This window comes from Vulpes vulpes, chromosome 1 (assembly GCF_048418805.1).
Source record: "Vulpes vulpes isolate BD-2025 chromosome 1, VulVul3, whole genome shotgun sequence".
Taxonomy (NCBI): Eukaryota; Metazoa; Chordata; class Mammalia; order Carnivora; family Canidae; genus Vulpes; species Vulpes vulpes.
The window spans coordinates 90,936,065-90,954,299 of NC_132780.1; the positions used below are offsets into that span (position 1 = coordinate 90,936,065).

At 45.1% G+C, this 18,235-nt stretch overlaps 1 protein-coding gene and 1 long non-coding RNA gene across 2 annotated transcripts; one reads left to right on the forward strand and one right to left on the reverse strand.

Moving 5' to 3' along the window:
- Nucleotides 1-3,439: 3,439 nt before the first annotated feature.
- On the reverse strand, nt 3,440-11,729 carry HEBP2 (heme binding protein 2). The gene is made up of 4 exons (XM_072719889.1): nt 11,550-11,729; nt 10,920-11,055; nt 10,013-10,193; nt 3,440-3,980 (listed from the first exon to the last, which is right to left on the reverse strand). Exons 1-4 carry the CDS (start codon nt 11,649-11,651, stop codon nt 3,782-3,784), a joined length of 618 nt encoding a protein of 205 aa, XP_072575990.1. The 5' UTR covers nt 11,652-11,729; the 3' UTR covers nt 3,440-3,781.
- Nucleotides 11,730-11,866: 137 nt separating this feature from the next.
- On the forward strand, nt 11,867-16,154 carry LOC140593873 (uncharacterized). Its single transcript, XR_011994227.1, has 2 exons — nt 11,867-12,330; nt 14,321-16,154. It is a non-coding gene; the product is annotated as an uncharacterized lncRNA (long non-coding RNA).
- Nucleotides 16,155-18,235: the final 2,081 nt, after the last annotated feature.

Consider the following 18,235-nt stretch of genomic DNA (forward strand, 5'->3'; position numbering starts at 1 on the left):
AAGTCGCTGACAAGGGAGTATTTCTGTCACTGCCGTGTCCCAGGCCCTGCACCTAGTGCTGTGCCTGGAACCCGGTAGGCTCGCCACCATGACTTCTGCAGGAATGAAGGAAAGTAAATGACCTTTCGGTGAAATGTTTAAGGAGAAATGTTAAGTGATAACTAGAAAAGACAGAGCTTAAGTGAATTGTTTTTCAGATTTTTAAAAAGATAATCTTATGAAAAATTGACACAAACATCAACTTGTGGATGGCTCTGTGGAAAGAAGTGGTGGCTGGGGGACTGCCCACCTTCATCCCTCTCATGATCCCTGAGATCCCTCCTGAAACCTAGAGCTCCAGGGAAGACCTTGGATAGCTCTTGCCAGACAAATTGGATAATCCAGGCAAAGGAGAGATAGGAATGAGGGTCTAGGGGGAACTAGGATTTAGTTTTGGGGGGTGGGGAGGATTAAGCATAATCTGGACCTCTCAGTCGGCACAGCGGTTGGAACATGCGTGTAGGACAGCCTGAAGGAGGGAGGAGGGGCGCTAATTGATGGGGCAAGAATTACAGCAACAGCAAAGGTGGAAGGCTTAGCCTTAGAGGAGTCTAGACATAAATTTCCTATAGATAAGAGAAGAACAGTCTCCACAGAAATGTTGACAGAAGGGATCTTTTGTAGTCGGTGCCAGCCATGTAATTAAAGTAACTGATTTTTGCTATGAGAAATATTCTCTGGATTGATTTTAAGGCTAAAAAAAATTCTTTCATTTATGATTTATGGAAGAGAAGAGGAAAATGGGATATCTTGGACTCGAATAGTACAAAATCAATTTTTTTATTGAACATGTTTCAGATTACAACTAAATGTTGATAATCAGAAATATGCTTCTCTTGTTTAAAATGGAATTTATTGCATAAGAGATGCCTATTCGTATAGAACTATAGAGTAAATATTAGAAATATTTACCTCGGGGTGCCTGGGTGGCTTAGTGGTTGAGCATCTCCCTTCGGCACGGGTCGTGATCCTGGGGTCCTGGGATCTGAGTCCCACGTTGGGCTCCCCACAGGAAGCCTGCTTCTCCCTCTCCCTATGTCTCTGCCTCTCTCTGTGTCTCTCATGAATAAATAAATAAAATCTTAAAAAAAAAGAAATATTTGCCTCATAGCAGTAGAGGCTAGTACTGTGGACATTCTCATAGGAGGGCTAGAAGTGGTTCTCCAGTTGGTTCTTTTAAATAAACTAAGAAGGAATTTAATTTCTTTTTGGCAAGCATAAAAAAGCAGAGAACACAAATGATCGAGGCAAGCAAATAACTTTGGAAAATAATTGCCTGAGATTTTATAATTTTATATCCATAAGAATTACAAAGCCAGAAATCCAGCTTGTTTGGTATCAAAAACAAGGTCATAATCACATTGATTATGTGTATAATATACATGAGACAAATGCCTTCATATGGCCCTATCTACTTGTGGCCTGAGAGAGTTGCACTCTTTAAAAAAAATTTTTTTTTTAATATTTTCTTTATTTGACACCGAGAAAGAGCGCACAAGCAGGGGGAGCTGCAGCAGGAGAGGAAGAAGCAGGCTTCCCACTGAGCAAAGAGCCTGATGCAGGGTTCAATCCTAGGGTCCTGGGATCATGACCTGAGCTGAAGGCAGATGCTCAACCACTGAGCCACCCGGGCACCTGAGAGCTGCTCTCTCCAACAGCCATCTACCAGCAGGCACAGTGATTAACACATGGACCCAGGAGTCAGTCAGCCTGGGCTCCCATTAGCCTCTGCTCTTACAGTTTCATCTGAAGCAAGTTGCCTACCATCTCTATGCATCAATGTCTTTATCCGCAAAATGGAGCTGATAGAATGTGACACAGAGTGAACGTAGGTGAGGGGTGAACGTAGGTATTCAGGGGACGCACTTAGAATGGTGCACCTAGAAGGTAATCCAGAGATGTCAGCTACATCTGACATCTGAAACCGTTGACTATAGGTCTTTACCGAGGTTAGCAATCCAGGCCAGGGAGAAATGGGAATTATTGTCCCATAGGAGGGTCTAGGGGGACCTAGGATTATGCTAATTATAGGTATCCAGGTTAGGGAGATTAATTTTAAGAGATATCACATAATACTGGGGTTGGAGGGAACTTAGCACCATCTGGCTTCATCCTCTTACCTGCTCACATCTTCTTAGAAGTGATCACACGATCTCTGCCTCAGCAGACACACAGTGACGGGAACTGGAAGCTGTGTCATTCACAAGAAGATTCATTGTGGAGAAGTTACTGAGCACCAACCTGCTTTTCTCCTTCACTCCTCCTACCAACACTCTCTAGGAGGCTACTGTAGTTTCTGCCTTTCCTGCAATGGGCTTCCCCTCTGGGGACAGGGACTTCAACTTACCCCCATTTTGACCTCAGTCTGTACTTCTAATTGATTCTTTCCAGCCTATCTGTTAACTCAGACAAAAGACCAGGAGGGCCAAGTATCCCCTGCTGGGAACTGAAACTACCCTCTCAGGCAATAAAGACCCTATGTGATTGCCCCCAAGACAGTGATTGACCTGACCTTTACTGTCCACCTGCATGCACCCACCGACCTTTGTCTCACATTTTCTTTATATAAACCTGGAAGTATTTTCAGCATATTAGAGATCATCTTTAGATGCTAGTTCCCTATCTCCCCAGTGCTGGCCTCACTGAAATAAATTCCTTTCTTGTTTCACCACCACTCATCTGTTTGCCTTTGGATCTTGTCAGTGGCGCATGGTTGAAGCTGGTCCCTTTGGGAGCCCTGGAGCCAGAGGCTCCTACATCCTTGGCCCCTGGTTATATCTGAATGTGACTTTGTCTTCTCCAGGACAAGCATGCTCCAGCACAAATTAGGCATGGATTTCAACCTCCTTGATTTTGTGGCAATCCATTCTTTCAATAAATAGAATAATTTTTCTATGACCTCTGGAATTACATGAACTACTTTAAAAAAGGGGCACCTGGGTGGTTCAATGGTTGAGCATCTGCCTTACACTCAGGTCATGATCCTGGGGTCCTGGGATCGAGTCCTACATCAGGCTCCCCATAGGGAGCCTGCTTCTGCCTCTGCCTGTGTCTTTGCCTCTCTGTGTCTCTCGTGAATAATAAATAAAATCTTAAAAGAAATACTTTCATAATGCATGTGAATTTTAAAATTACATGTCTGTATACATGCCTTTGCACAAGAACATGGCTTTCTTGGGTTTCAAAACAGGATCGAGGTCCCTACCTTCATAAATTTCTTCTCTGCCATGAAATACTATCGACCCTTTGGGGTATGCTGGGAATTCTCTTGTGAAGTGGGGGTGGACAAGGAAGAGGAGCCCAAGGGGATGTGACAGGGTCGGGCGCAAAAGAATCCGGTTTTTGTTGCCAACCAAACTTCACCCCTTAAGGCTTGACAGCCTCACCTTGCCATACAGGATGCCTCTTTAACATTTTTATTGATAATATCTGGAGGGAATAACATACAAATGACACAAATCCAAGTCAGAAAAGGCAACGTGATTGTGATGCAGTGAAGAAGGGTCAAGTCAGGATATTCCCTGGAGCCTTGCAGACAAACTCCTTCAGAGCTGTTCACATGTTTCTAGAATACTGTCCCCTGTTCCCTGTGCATCTAGATAAAGCTTCAAGCTTTAATAGGCACCTTGGAAAGAAGCTCAATTCATCGTAGTTCTCTCAGTGGAGCTACTAGACCTGCAGTTTACGTGTAAAGTAGAGTGTCGATGTCTACAGTAAGTGATGGTATTTCCCGTTTTTTTTCTCATTTATTTTCTTTCGGGGGTTCATGTTTCTCAATCAACCACACTTCATTATTTCCATCAAGCAAGTTGAAAGGACTGTTGTAGCCTGCGGTGTAATAAACCTTCTCATTGAAAACTTTTCCTTCTTCCCTCAAAATGCTTGCTAGTGTCAAAAGTTGCTCTTGATTCTTTTGAGCACTAGAGAATCCATCGAAAGCCCTGCGAAGGAGAAAGAAAAATAACCATGAATGATGTTCACACTGATGTAAATGTCAGCCTGGAAAACAAAGCTGATAGTATGAAGGCTGGAAGAGGTGCAGCTCCCGAGCCCTCCTCTTCAACCGCTGACCGGGGCCATTCCCCTCCTGTGGTTCCCATTCCAGTGCGACCTCATCATACCCACAAGACCCAGGAAGAGCCACGTATCCCAGCTGCTAGCAGGCAGATCTGGAACTTTCACCATCTCGTGCTCTAACTCTTGCTTCTCAGACTTTAACAAACACATACAAGTCACGTGGGGATCTTGCTAAAATGCAGATTCAGGAGATCTGGGGTGGGGCCTGAGAATCTGCATTCCCAACAAGATCTCTATAGTGCTGATGCTACTGGTCAGAGGACCACACTGAAACCCCCTTCGAAGATTCCCTTTCAGATTTTCAATTTTCTATGGAACATTTCCCCACCCCTCTCCCCGCTGGGAAAAGGGTAGGTGCCACATTAGAGGTGAATATGATATAGTTTCGACTCTATGAATTTATAGTCTAATGGAAGAGAGGAACATTTTGGCAGCTTGTTATATATATCCTGAGACGAGATTTGACAGAGACAGGATCGATATGCTTGGGAACACTGAGGATATGACTGAATCAGGGGTAAGGGATATCATCTGAGTTGGGTCTGGAATGGAGAATGGTTTTGCTGGGCAGAGAAAGGGGAAGGATAAGAAAAGGAACAGAATTTCAAGAATATAAAGCATATTCGTAGTGAGGCCCAAAATGAGCTCTGAAAGGTGAGTCAGAGCCGAAAAGAAGAACCTTGTATGTCATCTCAAGGCCTTTTGAGATTATTCTGAAGGATGGTGAGCAGTGAAGGAGCTTGATAGGATTTGGGAAAGACATATGGAAAAGAGACTGGGGGGAAGGAGCCAGTTAGGAAGTTGCTATGGGGATGGGGAAGAAAAGGCAGTCAAAAGATTTAAATAAAAAGTGGGAAAAGAGAATACAAGTTTCAGTATGGATTTTAAAGTATATAAACAAAAATAGCCATAGTTAAATTATGACAGCACACGGACCTAGCTGAGCTGCTGACATGTTAACACGATGAACTGGATTTTGAAGGTTAAGAATAGGAAATACAGAAAATTGCAAATGTTCCCAATATGCCTTCTTTAGTATAAGATTTATTACCGAGGAGCCAATGGAAAAGATTAGGCCTACCATTCTTCAGGTAAGATGGAATCTCTCAAGGGTACAAACCATGTCTAGTTCACTCAACAATGTTCATGAGGCACCTAGATTGTTCCTGGCACACAGTATCTTTTAAATCCTCATTGAATAGTGTAGGAATGTATGTATGCACATATACGTGAAATAAAACATTGAAGATAAATTGATAAAACTGTTCTAATTTTCAGAATATTGACTGATAATGATAATTCTGAACCATATGTCAAGAAATATTTGCCTCCTAAGTTTATTATTTCCTTGGTGAATAACCAGCTCTTAGTATGTTCTGCCTAAAGCAAACTTGCTTTCAGACCCTATTTCTTCCTTGAAATCAAATTTTGAACCCCCTAGTTAGAAATCATCTTTTGCTCTATGAATACATATTGCTCTACAATGATCCATTCACAGCTTTATTCAGTACACAAACATGACTCTTTCCACACAACTGCCTTGCTAGGAGCTGCAGGATATAAACAGAGTACCTTGTTATTGTATTTTTGAAAAAGTTATAGTCTGTACCTATATCCTTATAATGTAGAATAATAGGAAAACAGAGTGGCTAGCTAACTGGGGAAATGAGGACAGCATCACAGATGAGATATTATTTAATCCAAGTCCTGAAGGGTGAAAGTGGATGCTCCAGGAAGAAGAGAAAAAGAGAGCTAGAACCAGTAGTAAGGTCATGTGCATGTTTTAAATATTTTACAGAAATTAAGTCATTTAATCTTCATGGCAAACCTATGAGATAAGTAGGTACTATAACTCTACAAATTTTACAACTGAAGAACTTTTGGCAAGGGAAATCTGAGTAACCTGCTGAGGTCACAGGTAAAGATATGTGGAAGGTTCTAGCCACAGCAATCAGACAACAAAAAGAAAAAAAAAAATCCAGGGAGCACCAGCGGCGCAGCGATTTAGCGCTGCCTTCAGCCCAGGGCAGGATCCTGGAGACCCGGGATCGAGTCCCACGCTGGGCTCCCTGCATGGAGCCTGCTTCTCCCTCTGCCTGTGTCTCTGCCTCTCTCTCTCTCTATCTCATGAATAAATAAATAAAATCTTTTTTAAAAAATCCAAATTGGCAAGGAAGAAGTAAAACTTTCACTATTTGCAGATGACATGATAGTAAATACAGAAAACCTGAAAGACTCCACCGAAAAACTCTTAGATCTAATAGGTGAATTCACTAAAATTGCCAGATATAAAATCAATTTACAGAAATCTTTGCATTTCTATATACCAATAATGAAGCAGCAGACAGAGAAATAAAAGAATCAATCCCATTTACAGCTGCACCAAAATCCATAAAATACCTAGGAATTAATCTAACCAAAGACCTGTAAAAGACCTGTACTCTGAAAACTATAAAATACCGGTGAGAGAAATTGAAGATCACACAAAGAAATGGAAAAACATTCCATGCTCATGGGCTAGGAGAACAAATACTGTTAAAATGTCTATACTACACAAAGTAATCTACATATTTAATGCAATCCCCATCAAAATATCAGCAGCATTTTTCACAGAGCTAGATCAAAGAATCCTAAAATTTGTATGGATCCATAAAAGACCCCAAACAGCCAAAGCCACCTTGAAAAAGAAAAGCAAAGCTGGAGGCATTACAATTCCAGACCTCAAGTTATATTACAAATTGTAATAATGAAAACAATAGGGCACTGGCACAAAATAGACACACAGATCAACAGAACAGAATAGAAAACCCAGAAATGAACCCGCAATTATATGGTCAATTACTCTTTGACAAAGGAGGAAAGAATATTCAATGGAATATTGGATATTGCTCTTCAGCAAATGATGTTGGGAAAACTGTACAGCAACATGGAAAAGAATGAAATTGGACCACTTTCTTGCACCAAAAAGATTCAAAATTAATTGAACGCCTAAATGCGGGACTTGAAACCGTAAAATCCTAAAAGAGAACCCAGTAACTTCCTTTACATTGCCCATACCAACTTCTTTCTAGATATGTCTCCTCAGGCAAAGGAAACAAAAGCAAAAATAAACTACGGGGACTACATCAAAATTAAAAAAAATGCACAGCAAAGTAAGCAAACAACAAAGCAAAAAGTTAACCTACAGAATGGGAGAAGATATTAGCAAGTAACATATCCAATAAAGGGTTAGTATCCAAAACATACAAAAAACTTAGAAAATCCAACACCCAAAAACCAAATGACTCAATTAAAAATGGGTAGAAGACATGAAGAGAGAGTTCTCCAAAGAAGACATACAGATGGCCAACAGATACATGAAAAGATGCCCAATATCACTTACCTCACACCTGTCAAAATGGCTACAATCAACACAAGAAACAAGAGGTGTTGGTGAGGATACGGAGAGGGGACCCCTCATGCACTGTTGGGGGAATGCAAGTTGGTGCAGCCACTGCAAAAAACAGTATGAAGGTTCCTCAAGAAGTCAAAAATAGAGCTACCCTATGACCCAGCAATCACACTACTGGGAATATACCTAAAGAATCCAAAATACTAACTCAAGGGTACCTGGGTGGCTTAGTCAGTTAAGCATTTGTCTTAGGCTTGGGTCATGATCCCAGAGTTCTGGGATTGAGCCCCACATGGGGCTTCCTGCTCAGCGGAGTCTACTCCTCCCTCTGCCCCTCCCCCACTCTCTGTCTCTCTCTGTCTCTGTGTCTCTCTCTCAAATAAATAATAAATAAACATTTTAAAAAATGCTACTTCAAAGGGATACATGCACCATGATGTCCTGATGTTTACAGCAGCTTTATCTACAACAGCCAAAACATGGAAACAGCCCAAGTGTCTGATAATAGGTAAAGAAGATGTGCTGTATATATGCGATGGAATACTACTCAGCTATTAAAATAAAAGAATGAAATCTCGTCATTTTCAATGACATATATGGACCTAGAGACTATTATGCTAAACAAAATTAAGTCAGAGAAAGACAAACACCATATGACTTCACCCATCTGTGGAATTTAAGAAAAAAACAAATGAGCAAAGGTTAAAAAAAAGAGGCAAACCAAGAAATGGACTCTTAACCATAGAGAACACATGGTGGTCATCAGAGGGGAGGCGGGTTGAGGGGGTGGGTGGAGGAGATGAGGCAGAAGAAGGAGGGCACTTGTCGTGATGAGTGATGAGCTTCGGGTGACGTGTGGAAGTGCTGAATCGCCCTAAATGGATACTATGCTGTATGTTAAAGTAACTGGGATTTAAATACAAACTTGAGAAAAAAGAGAGCCGTGGCACAACATGCACAGGTCAGTGAGGGGTGGGGAGGTCAGTGGAACATAACTAGTGGGGTGACAAGGCTGGGCCACTGTAGAGAAGGCCCTGTGAACCATCTCAACTTCACCCTGAAGCAAGTGTAAGTCACAGAGATTTTTAGTGAAGTAACAGGTTGGGGTTCTTGTTTTGCTGCTGTAGTAGTAAGGAAGAGCATGGGTTCCGGGGTGGAGCGTGAGAGGAAGAGAATAGCAGGCAGGTTACTCCCAACAGTTGGGAGGCCACTGAAGCAGAACAGTCAAGGCCCAAGATGACTAGCCATCCGATCATCTCCTGAGCATCAGGCGTCGCGCCAAGCATTGTGGGATATACAGAGATGACTGAGGTGTGGTTCCTAGGAGATGAGGTTCGGAGGAAGTCACAGGGAAGGGCAGAAAAGTAGATTCATGGATCACTTCCCAGGAGACCAGTTGTCAGGAAAGAGTGCGTTGATGGGGACCTGGGAGGTCCTTGCTGGGAAGGCACTATAAGATCACTGCCCACGTAAATTGAGAATTGGGGCGCCGCTCATTTGTAGAGCTGTTGAGTTTAATCCCCACTTACCTCATGTGGAAATGTCTGGCAAGTCGGGCAATCTGGGCTGGAAACACTAAATTTGAGAGTCACTGGACACATGTAGTTAAAGCTTTATAAACAGATCACCCAGAGCAAGGCTGCTATGACAGGACGGTCAGTGTGGTGGGTCGACAGCACTACTCTCAATAGAGAGAGGAATGGGGGGGGGTATTCTGAGACTTCAGGGGAGGAATGAGTATCAGGAGAACAGATTAGTCAGCACATGTAGGCTGCGGGGGTCACACGGGCAAGGGGTGCCGTCATGCGCCGCAGGGCACTGCTGAGGGTGATGAGGACAACAGTTCCGAGGAGGTGGCCTGGGTTCTCCCAGACTGAGGAGCGGTGGTGTGAGAAGCACGGGGGAGACAGAGACCTTTAGCAGGCTGGTGGTGCCAAGAGGGGGAGAAGGGAATAAAGCGACTTCAGTATGAGACTGTCATCATGTTCTGTGCGTGGTTTAAATTTCAACAGAGAGAATTTAGGGAATGAGACAAACAGGTAGGGAAGTCTGAAAGGATACAGAGGAACCAGCCAATGAACAGGGGCTATGAGGAGCTGGGAGCTGGGGAGCACGGGGCGGGGGAGGGGGGAAGTTGGGGCTAACAGAGCCTAAAAGCTGGGAGGGGGGGTACCGCACACTGTGTGGCAGAGTTTTTGCTCAGGTTTACCTCCATGGCAGATAAGGGCAGCCTTGCCCCCCTTTTTTTTTTTTTTGAGAATAGTGTGCATTGTGTCTTATTTGTGTGGAATGTAATCAACAGACTCTTTATTAAGTGAGTTGATTATATCTGGCAGCAGACCCTCAGAAACATATAAAACTAAGCCAGCAGGAAACCACTGGAGAACGCACGAGACCTCTTTCTTTATGGAAGGGTGAAAGCCTGTGGAAACTGCACAGGAGCGAAACTGAGTGCAGGCAAGGCCAGCTCGCAGTCCGCAGGGCTATAAATTATCTACCACTTACCGTACAAACACAGTCATCTCAGCTCTGTCTTCAATGAAGACACCGGACTCTGAAGGCCGTGGCGGATCGGGTTGCTGCTCAGAGGGGATGTACAGGGAAATGGTAATGATAGACTCACTAAAAGGACCTGAACCGGGCTCCACGAGGCTTGTCACTGGAGCTGTCATCTTTATCTTCATCTCTGGACCATAAAAGACCAGGAAAAGGGCGTGAAAGCAGATTTAGTATATTTACGATGACTTCTAAAAACTTAACCTCTATCATCTTTTGATCCAGGTTTCCTGACTGACTTTATGCCACTGACATAAAATTTACCTTTGAGATCATTTTCATCATGAAAAAATAAGGGCAAAATGATTCAATTATCCACTGGCCACATTAAACACTTTCTGTACTATTGATATTTTTGGCTAATAATAAATTCCAGCTTTAGGGATGGAAGGGAAAATTCAAGATTGTATAGGCCAGTCTGTCCTTTATTTTTTTTACAGTTCAGAACCTGAGATCCCACAGGTTAAATGACCTGCTAGGACATAAACAGAGTCAGAGCCAGAACCAGATGTCTTGAGGCCTGATCTTGTGCTCTTCCTACCTTCCTGCCTCCTGATGACTCTCAACTTACCAGTCACCAAATTACCCCAAAGCATTAGCCACGAACATGACCTGGTTGCACGGAGGCCCAGCTCGTCCAGCGGAAACAGGGAACAGAGGCTGACAAGCACTGCCCTCCTCTGGGCTCTAAGCGTCCTGAGGCGAGTCCCTGTCCTCAAACATTAAGTCTTCGACGATCTCATGATTTTTCTTTCCCAAAGTATATCTCTTTAATAAGCTAAAACGCAAGGATAAGCCCGGGGACTCGACCACGCCGTATCTATAATTGTAAGGCACAGTGTCTCACTGCCTTCACCTTTCTCATTTTTGCCTTTCATGTAGCTGTTCAGCTTCGTGTAACCCGTCTGGATGGCCGCATCCCAGTCCAGGGACTCCACGGAAGTGCTCACCCACTTGGCGGGGCCATAGCGCCGGATCTCGTAACTTCCCGGCTGAGAAGGAACAGAGAAGCCCGAGGGAGTCATTCAGAAAGGGCAGGACCAGAAAGGCGACGGCGCAGGGGCCCTAGGTCGGGCCCACCCGGACAGCCCGACCGCGCCCGCAGCCCCGGGCGCCCCTCCCCCACGCCCGCGCCCTTGGGTTAGAGACCTGGAGGCGCCGGGGTCGCCGGGCTCCGTTCGCGTGAGGACCCGGCACCTGTGACGACCTCGGGGCCGGAGGCTCCCACCGCGGGCCCGGGACCCGGTCACTGGCCACTTCCTTTTCTCTTTTTTAGCCTCAAAAGAAACTGCGCTGTGGCCAGTGGGCACTGAGACGCAGCCGTAACGGAGGGCTCCGGCTAAGCGACCGGCGTTCCCCCACCGGGGCAGGAACGGAGCTGGGGGCCCGGACGACTTTAAAAATTGTCCCTTTTGCTTCCATCTGCGGGACCCGCCCCGCCCTCGCCCTCGCCCTCGCCCTCGCCCTCGCCCGCGGGGGCGCCTACCTGGGGGCCCGCGTCCTCCGGCGCCGTCCAGCCCGGCGTCTCCACGGCTCGGGCGTCTGCGCGCTCGGCCGCCGCGGGGTCGGGCTCCGGCCGCTCGGCCATGGGCGGCGCCGACGCTCGGGGGAGGCTGCGAGCAGAGCCGCCGAGGGCCGCCCGCGGCGCGCGCCCCGCTCCCGCAGTGCCGGCCCCGCCCCCGCGCCCCGCCCCCGCGCCCCGCCCCCGCCCCCGCTCCCGCTCCCGCTCCCGCTCCCGCTCCCGCAGTGCCGGCCCCGCCCCCGCGCCCCGCCCCCGCGCCCCGCAGCCCTCCCCCGCTCCGGGGAGCCGAGGCCGCAGGAGCCCTCCGGGGCCGGAAGGGGGCGCTGCGACCGCGAGGGCCGCCGACCCGGCAGCCGGGTCCGCTTGGGCCCCGCGTCCTTTGGGCGTCCCTGCGCGCCCTCGGCCTAGTTTTTAGGTTAAGAGGCGCGCAGAGGTGTCCACGCTGGGAGCCCGGGGCTGGGTGAGGGATGAGCGCGGCTGCCGGGGGTCCTGGTGGAACCGGTTTGGGAACCTCTCGGCGGCTCCACCCGCGCGGGGAGCCGGTTCTGCGGAGCCGGCTTGTCCGGGCAGCGGCGTGAGCGGGGGCCGGCGCCCCGGGTGCGCTCGGCGAAGGCGGGAAGGAGCCTGCGCGCCCGCCCGGGGCTGCACCTTAGGGCCGCCCGCCGCCCGGAGCTCCGGCGCCAGCAGGCTCGGGACCCGGGACCCCGCCGGGGCTGCGGAGGTGGCCGAGCGCGGGAGGAGCCAGGTGGGGCGACAGTCCTGCCTGGAGAGGCTCTCCAGCGGGCCCGGTGGATTGACCTTTCCCTGACATGACCCCAGAACCTCTAAGTTGGTCCCACTGGAACTATCAGGCGGCGGGGAGGAAGGTTAAAGGGGGGGGGGGGGGGGCAGAGAAATTCTAGTGCCTTTAAAACTTTTTTGGTTAGATTTATTCTTTATTTTTCCCAAGAGATTTATTGAAATATAATTGATGTACCATAAAATTCACCCATTTTATGGGTACCATTCAGTGGTTGTTAGTATATTTACACTTGTGCAACCATCACTACCATCAATTTTAGAACATTGCCCCCCACCCCACCCCCCTACTCTTTAGCCGTCATTCCTCAGTTCCACATCCCCAAGTCCTAGGCAGCTTCTAATCTGCCCTCTTTCTCTACAGGTTTGCTTATTCTGACATTTCATATAAATGAGCTAATACAGTGTCTTAATCTGTGAGGCTGCTGTAACAAAATACCACAGACTGGTGGCTTATAAACAACAGAAACGTATTTCTCAAGGTTCTGGAGGCTAGAAGTCCCAAGATCAGGACACTCACAAGTTAGGTGCAGGCCCTTCTCCTGGTGACACACTGCGGGTGGTGTCCTTACAAGGTCGAAGAGGAAAGGCAGCTTTCTCTGGCCTCTTTTATAGGGGCATGAATCCCATTTATGAGGGAGTCTGTCCTCCTGACCTAATCACCTCCCAAAGGCCCCATCTCCTAATGCCATCGCCTTGAGCATTTGTTTCTCAAAATACGAGTTTTGGGGGGATGCGAGCATACAGACCATATAGCATACAGCCTGTGGTCCTCTATTGCTGGCTTCTTTTACTTAGCAAAATATTTCAAGTTTCATCCATGTTGTGTAACATGTGTCAGTACTTAATTCCTTTTTGTAGCTGAAAACATTCCACTGGATAAATATTTTTCATCAGTTGATGGACATTGGATTCGTTCAACCTTTTGGCTATTATGAATCATGCTGCCATAAATACTTGTATACAGGTTTCTGTGTAGACAAATTCTCATTTCTCCTGAGTGAATTCCTAGGAGTGGGATTGCTGGTCAAATGGTAACACTATATTTAACTTTTTGAGGAACAGCAGACTGTCTTTTAAAGTGGGTGGTGCACTGTTACATTTACATCAGCAGCGTGTGAACATTGTGTTTCTCCATATCCTCGCCAACGCTTATTGACATCTGGCTTTTCGATTATAGCCATCCTATTGTGTGTGCCTGGTGTAAAAAAAGGTTTTTTTTAAAATTTTTTTTTGAGATACAATTCACATAGCATAAAATTCACCATTTGAAAGCGTGCGATTCAGTGGGTTTTAGTATTGTCAGTATGTCGTACAAACACTATCACTAATTCCAGAACATTCCATCAATCCAAAAAGAAACCCCTCACAATTTAGCAGTCACTCCCAATCTCCAACACCTCTCAGCCCCTGGCTGATCACTAGTTTACTTGCTATTCCTGTGGATCTGTCTATTCTGGACATTTCACGTAAGTGGAATATAACGTGTTCTTTTGTGACTGACATCTTCCTCGTAGTGTAATGTTTTTGAGAGTCATCCATGTTGTACCTTGTATCAGTGTTTCATTCTTTTTTATTGCTGAAGAATATCCCATTGTGTAGTCCTGCTGCTTTAAAGCAACTGAGGTTCTCTTTTTCCTTTGCCTGTCCTTGGCCTAATGAGTATGGTGGCCTATGGACACATGACACTTGCCAGTGTTTGTATCAAATCTATCATTATGCTGAGTTATGTTTGAATTATTTAGTGAAGACTGAATAATGAATTTTGACTGAAAATTTAAAAACAGCCTGACTCTTTTAACTTCTATAACATGTGATCCACTGCTTTGGTGACTTTGCAAAGTTGGGAATGTAATTTTATGTTGTGAAAAGCTTTAAGAGAAAAGGAAATAATTTACATTGTTGTTTAAGATTTCTGTTGTTTTTTCCATCTGCAGAGTACCTTTTACAGTGATTGATGCCTTTTGGGGTGGAGGAGCATTTTCTTTGTAGAAGAACTGAGGCTAAATTTGGAGACATTCATTTAATAGGGTGTGGAATGTACAATTAACGAAGATAACAGCAGGTGACTCAGCTGAGTTATCTATATTTATAAGGTGATAATTAGTCATGTAAAAGAACAGAAGGAGGGGAAAAAAGGATTTATTTCAAAATAATGGGATTTCAGTTAGAATAAATTTAATGAAATTCAGAAGGCTCAAGTTTTATATCCATATGTCAAAATAATCTGGCTAGCTTTCTTGTTGATTCATTATGGTAAAATTGTTCTATTAACTCACACTTAATGAATGTATGACATTATGAAGAAGGTAGTCTAAGCTTTACAGCACATTTGGTGGTGCAGTGTGGCTCGGTTCTAACAACAGGTGTCTCCACTTCACCCCAGCCAGGGGAAGAGAGCCCCGCAGAGCCCTGCAGCAGGAACCCCAGCAGATTCTCATTATTTGCAGAAGCTTTATTCTATAAAGTCACCATGCACGTTGAATTAATGAGTACTGAACTATTGCTTCTGGAGGAAATATAGAGTTAGGTTCCTGTGAGCCTCTGGCCACATTTTTTGCCAATCACTCCATAACCTTGTTTTATATGAGTTATTGTATAAAGATATCTTATTTAAGAGATGCTGTTGATTATTTTGATTCATTGACATTGAACTCATAACCAACTCATACTTTAATGAAGCTTATATGACACATATTATCTCCTCCAAAAGGTACATCCCAGCCTTCCTGCACTTAGGCATAGGAGGTAGCACTTCAGTGTTATGATTGGAGGCTATTTTAAGCAACAAAATCAACAAGAAGCACGAACATGCAAAAAACATGGAACTAAATAGACTGCAAAAAGGACACTCGTTCACTGTATGAGAGCTAAAACTAGAGGGCAGAGCCCCACCTTATTTGACCTCAGCTGGGAACGTGTGCAACCGGTGGCCAGAATTCCTCGCTGCTCTACACATGCAGATGTCCACTAGTGACCGAGACGGTGCTCTGAGTATTGCTTTTGAAGTTCGAAATACGTACCAACAAGTTGGTGAACTGGCAAATATGGAATCTGTGAATGATGAGGATCAACTGCCAATGCTGCCTGCAGTAAGTTACGCCGGTCGCTTCTATCCATATTTCCTCGGCCAAAACAAATCATAGGGGCTTGTTTGACGTCAAGTGCAAGCACACTGTGTTCTCAAAGAAGAGCTCCAATATTTGAGAGAAGCGCTGATGCTCATTGGTGATACAATTTAGTCATTCATTGATAATTCCATACTTGTGGTAGATTTTCTTTTCCAAAGACAGTTGCAATATTATCTCCCATCCAACATGCTGCTCTTATAATGTGATTTTGATACATCCCAGCCCCCTCCCCTCTGACATCAAGAGATGGAGGTCTATGCCTTTTTACCTTGAAACGGGGCAGGTTTGTGACTACTGTAGAAGTAACCCTGTGTGACTTCTGAAGCTGGATCATTAAGGACTTCCACCTGATTTTCTTTAGGACAATTACTCTTAAAAATCCAACAACCATGCTGAAGGGAAGCCCAAGCATCTCCACGGAGAGCCATGTGTAGGTTCCTAGCTGACAGCTGGCATTGACCTCTACACATCCAAGTGACCAAGTGTTCAGACATTGCCAACCCCCACCACTGAGTCACACCACACATCCTCCATTCCTCTAGGCTGAGGCCTCAGGGATCATAGGGCAGACACAAGCTGTCCCTGCAGTACCCACAGAACCCATGAGCATAAATAAATAGTTATATTTTTATGCCACTAAGTTTGGGGTGATATATTCTCCAGGATAATAACTGAAAGAGTGCCCTCTATGTACAGCGCTGTAGTAGATGTTGGGGGGTTTTAGTCATACATAAAATTTCATTCTAGGGGATCCCTGGGTGGCGCAGCGGTTTAGTGCCTGCCTTTGGCCCAGGGCGTGATCCTGGAGACCCGGAATCGAATCCCACGTCAGGCTCCTGGTGCATGGAGCCTGCTTCTCCCTCAGCCTATGTCTCTGCCTCTCTCTCTCTCTCTCTCTCTCTCTCTGACTATCATAAATAAATAAAAATTTAAAAAAATTTCATTCTAGTCTTCGCATATCGTACAGTCAGCTCATTGTTTACTATGGGGCCATTCTTGCTCTCATAAAGAAATTAGGTATTTGGTCTTTCTAGAGTTACCACTGTTTCAAATATAGGAACTGTATAATGGGTAGCAACTTGGTAGTCTATCAGGAAGTACCTTTTAGTTTGCCTGGCTTCCCCTTTAGTTTTGGTGAGAATTATAATACTCATCCATTACTTAGACCCAAGACAACCCATGAAGCCCCTCTTACACTAAGCACTATGCTTAGCACCTGACACATAATTACTTGATAATGTTGAATGAGGGCCAGTCAGAATTTATCAGACACATAGATAGTAATTGAGTGTTTTCAGGAGCACCTGTGCACCACCTTTTGAAGGGCCACAGAAAATGAAGAGACATTTATTGAACGTGGGGTCGAGGATACAAAGACTAAAGTCTAAAGCTGAGAATGTCTTTAAAAATTAAAACATCGGGGATCCCTGGGTGGCGCAGCAGTTTGGCGCCTGCCTTTGGCCCAGGGCACGATCCTGGAGACCCGGGATCGAATCCCACATCGGGCTCCTGGTGCATGGAGCCTGCTTCTCCCTCTGCCTGTGTCTCTGCCTGTCTCTCTCTCTCTCTGTGTGTGACTATCATAAATAAAAGAAAAAAATTAAAACATCAATTCTAATCAATATGAGGCCTGATACAATAGACTGTGGTGAGTGGTTATAAAAAAGAGTGAGGGGTATCCATACTGATTTTATAAGTCTCAGTTTTTTTTTTATTTTTTATTTTTTTTTTATTTTTATTTTTTTTTTTTTAAGTCTCAGTTTTTGAAGTAAAAATAGACAGCCAGCTATGCCACAGCTAGATAGCTAGGCAGCTCACACTCTAAAAAAGCTCTTAAAAAGAAACTAAATCCTTGATGCAGCTAAGAGGAAATGTTTTTAAGAGATCACTTGATTAAGGACCATTTCCCCAAAATAGGACATTTAAGATGTTCCCTTAAGCTCTTATCTATGGGACTTTTGCTCTTGCTTTTGCCATACATTATTACCTTATTTCTTGATTAAGAAAAATGAAAACACTGATAGGAACTGGACTCGCTTCCCTTATAACTTTTTTTAGGATGGAGGTGTTCAGTGTTTCAGTGTTCCCAGTTCTGAGAAGAGGAGACACTCAGCCCCAATCTAACATATGCCTGTGAACCAGTCAATTCTCAGCCAGTTCTCAAGTCCTGCATAATGGTCTCCACCGCAGCTGCACACCTGAGTTTGTTTGGGTCTGCATATTCAGAATGTGTTTCATGCCAGGAAGAGGTCAGTGGCAGATTGGCTTGGCTCCAAGATGGAGGAAAAGTTTAGCAGTAATTAATGTCTGGGGCATCTTTTCTTCTAGATCAGGGCTTCTCAAGCTATCTGTAATGGAAAAACTTCTCCTTTTAAGAAATAATTTCTAGGGACACCTGGCTTAGTTGGTTAAGCGTCTGACTTCAGCTCGGGTCATGATCCCAGGGTCCTGGGATCGAGCCCAGTATTGGGTTTCCTGCTTCATGGGTAATCTGCATCTCCCTCCCCTTTGACCCTTCCCCCTGCTTGTGTGCTCTCTCTCTCTCTCTGTGTCAAATAAATAAATAAATAAAATCTTTAAGAAAAAAGAAATAATTTCTAGTTCATCATAAAGCAATATGTGATTTTACTGCTCAAGACTGTGCAGCTCGGGCAGCCCAGGGTGACTCAGTGGTTTAGTGCCGCCTTCAGCCCAGGGTGTGATTCTGGAGACCTGGGATCA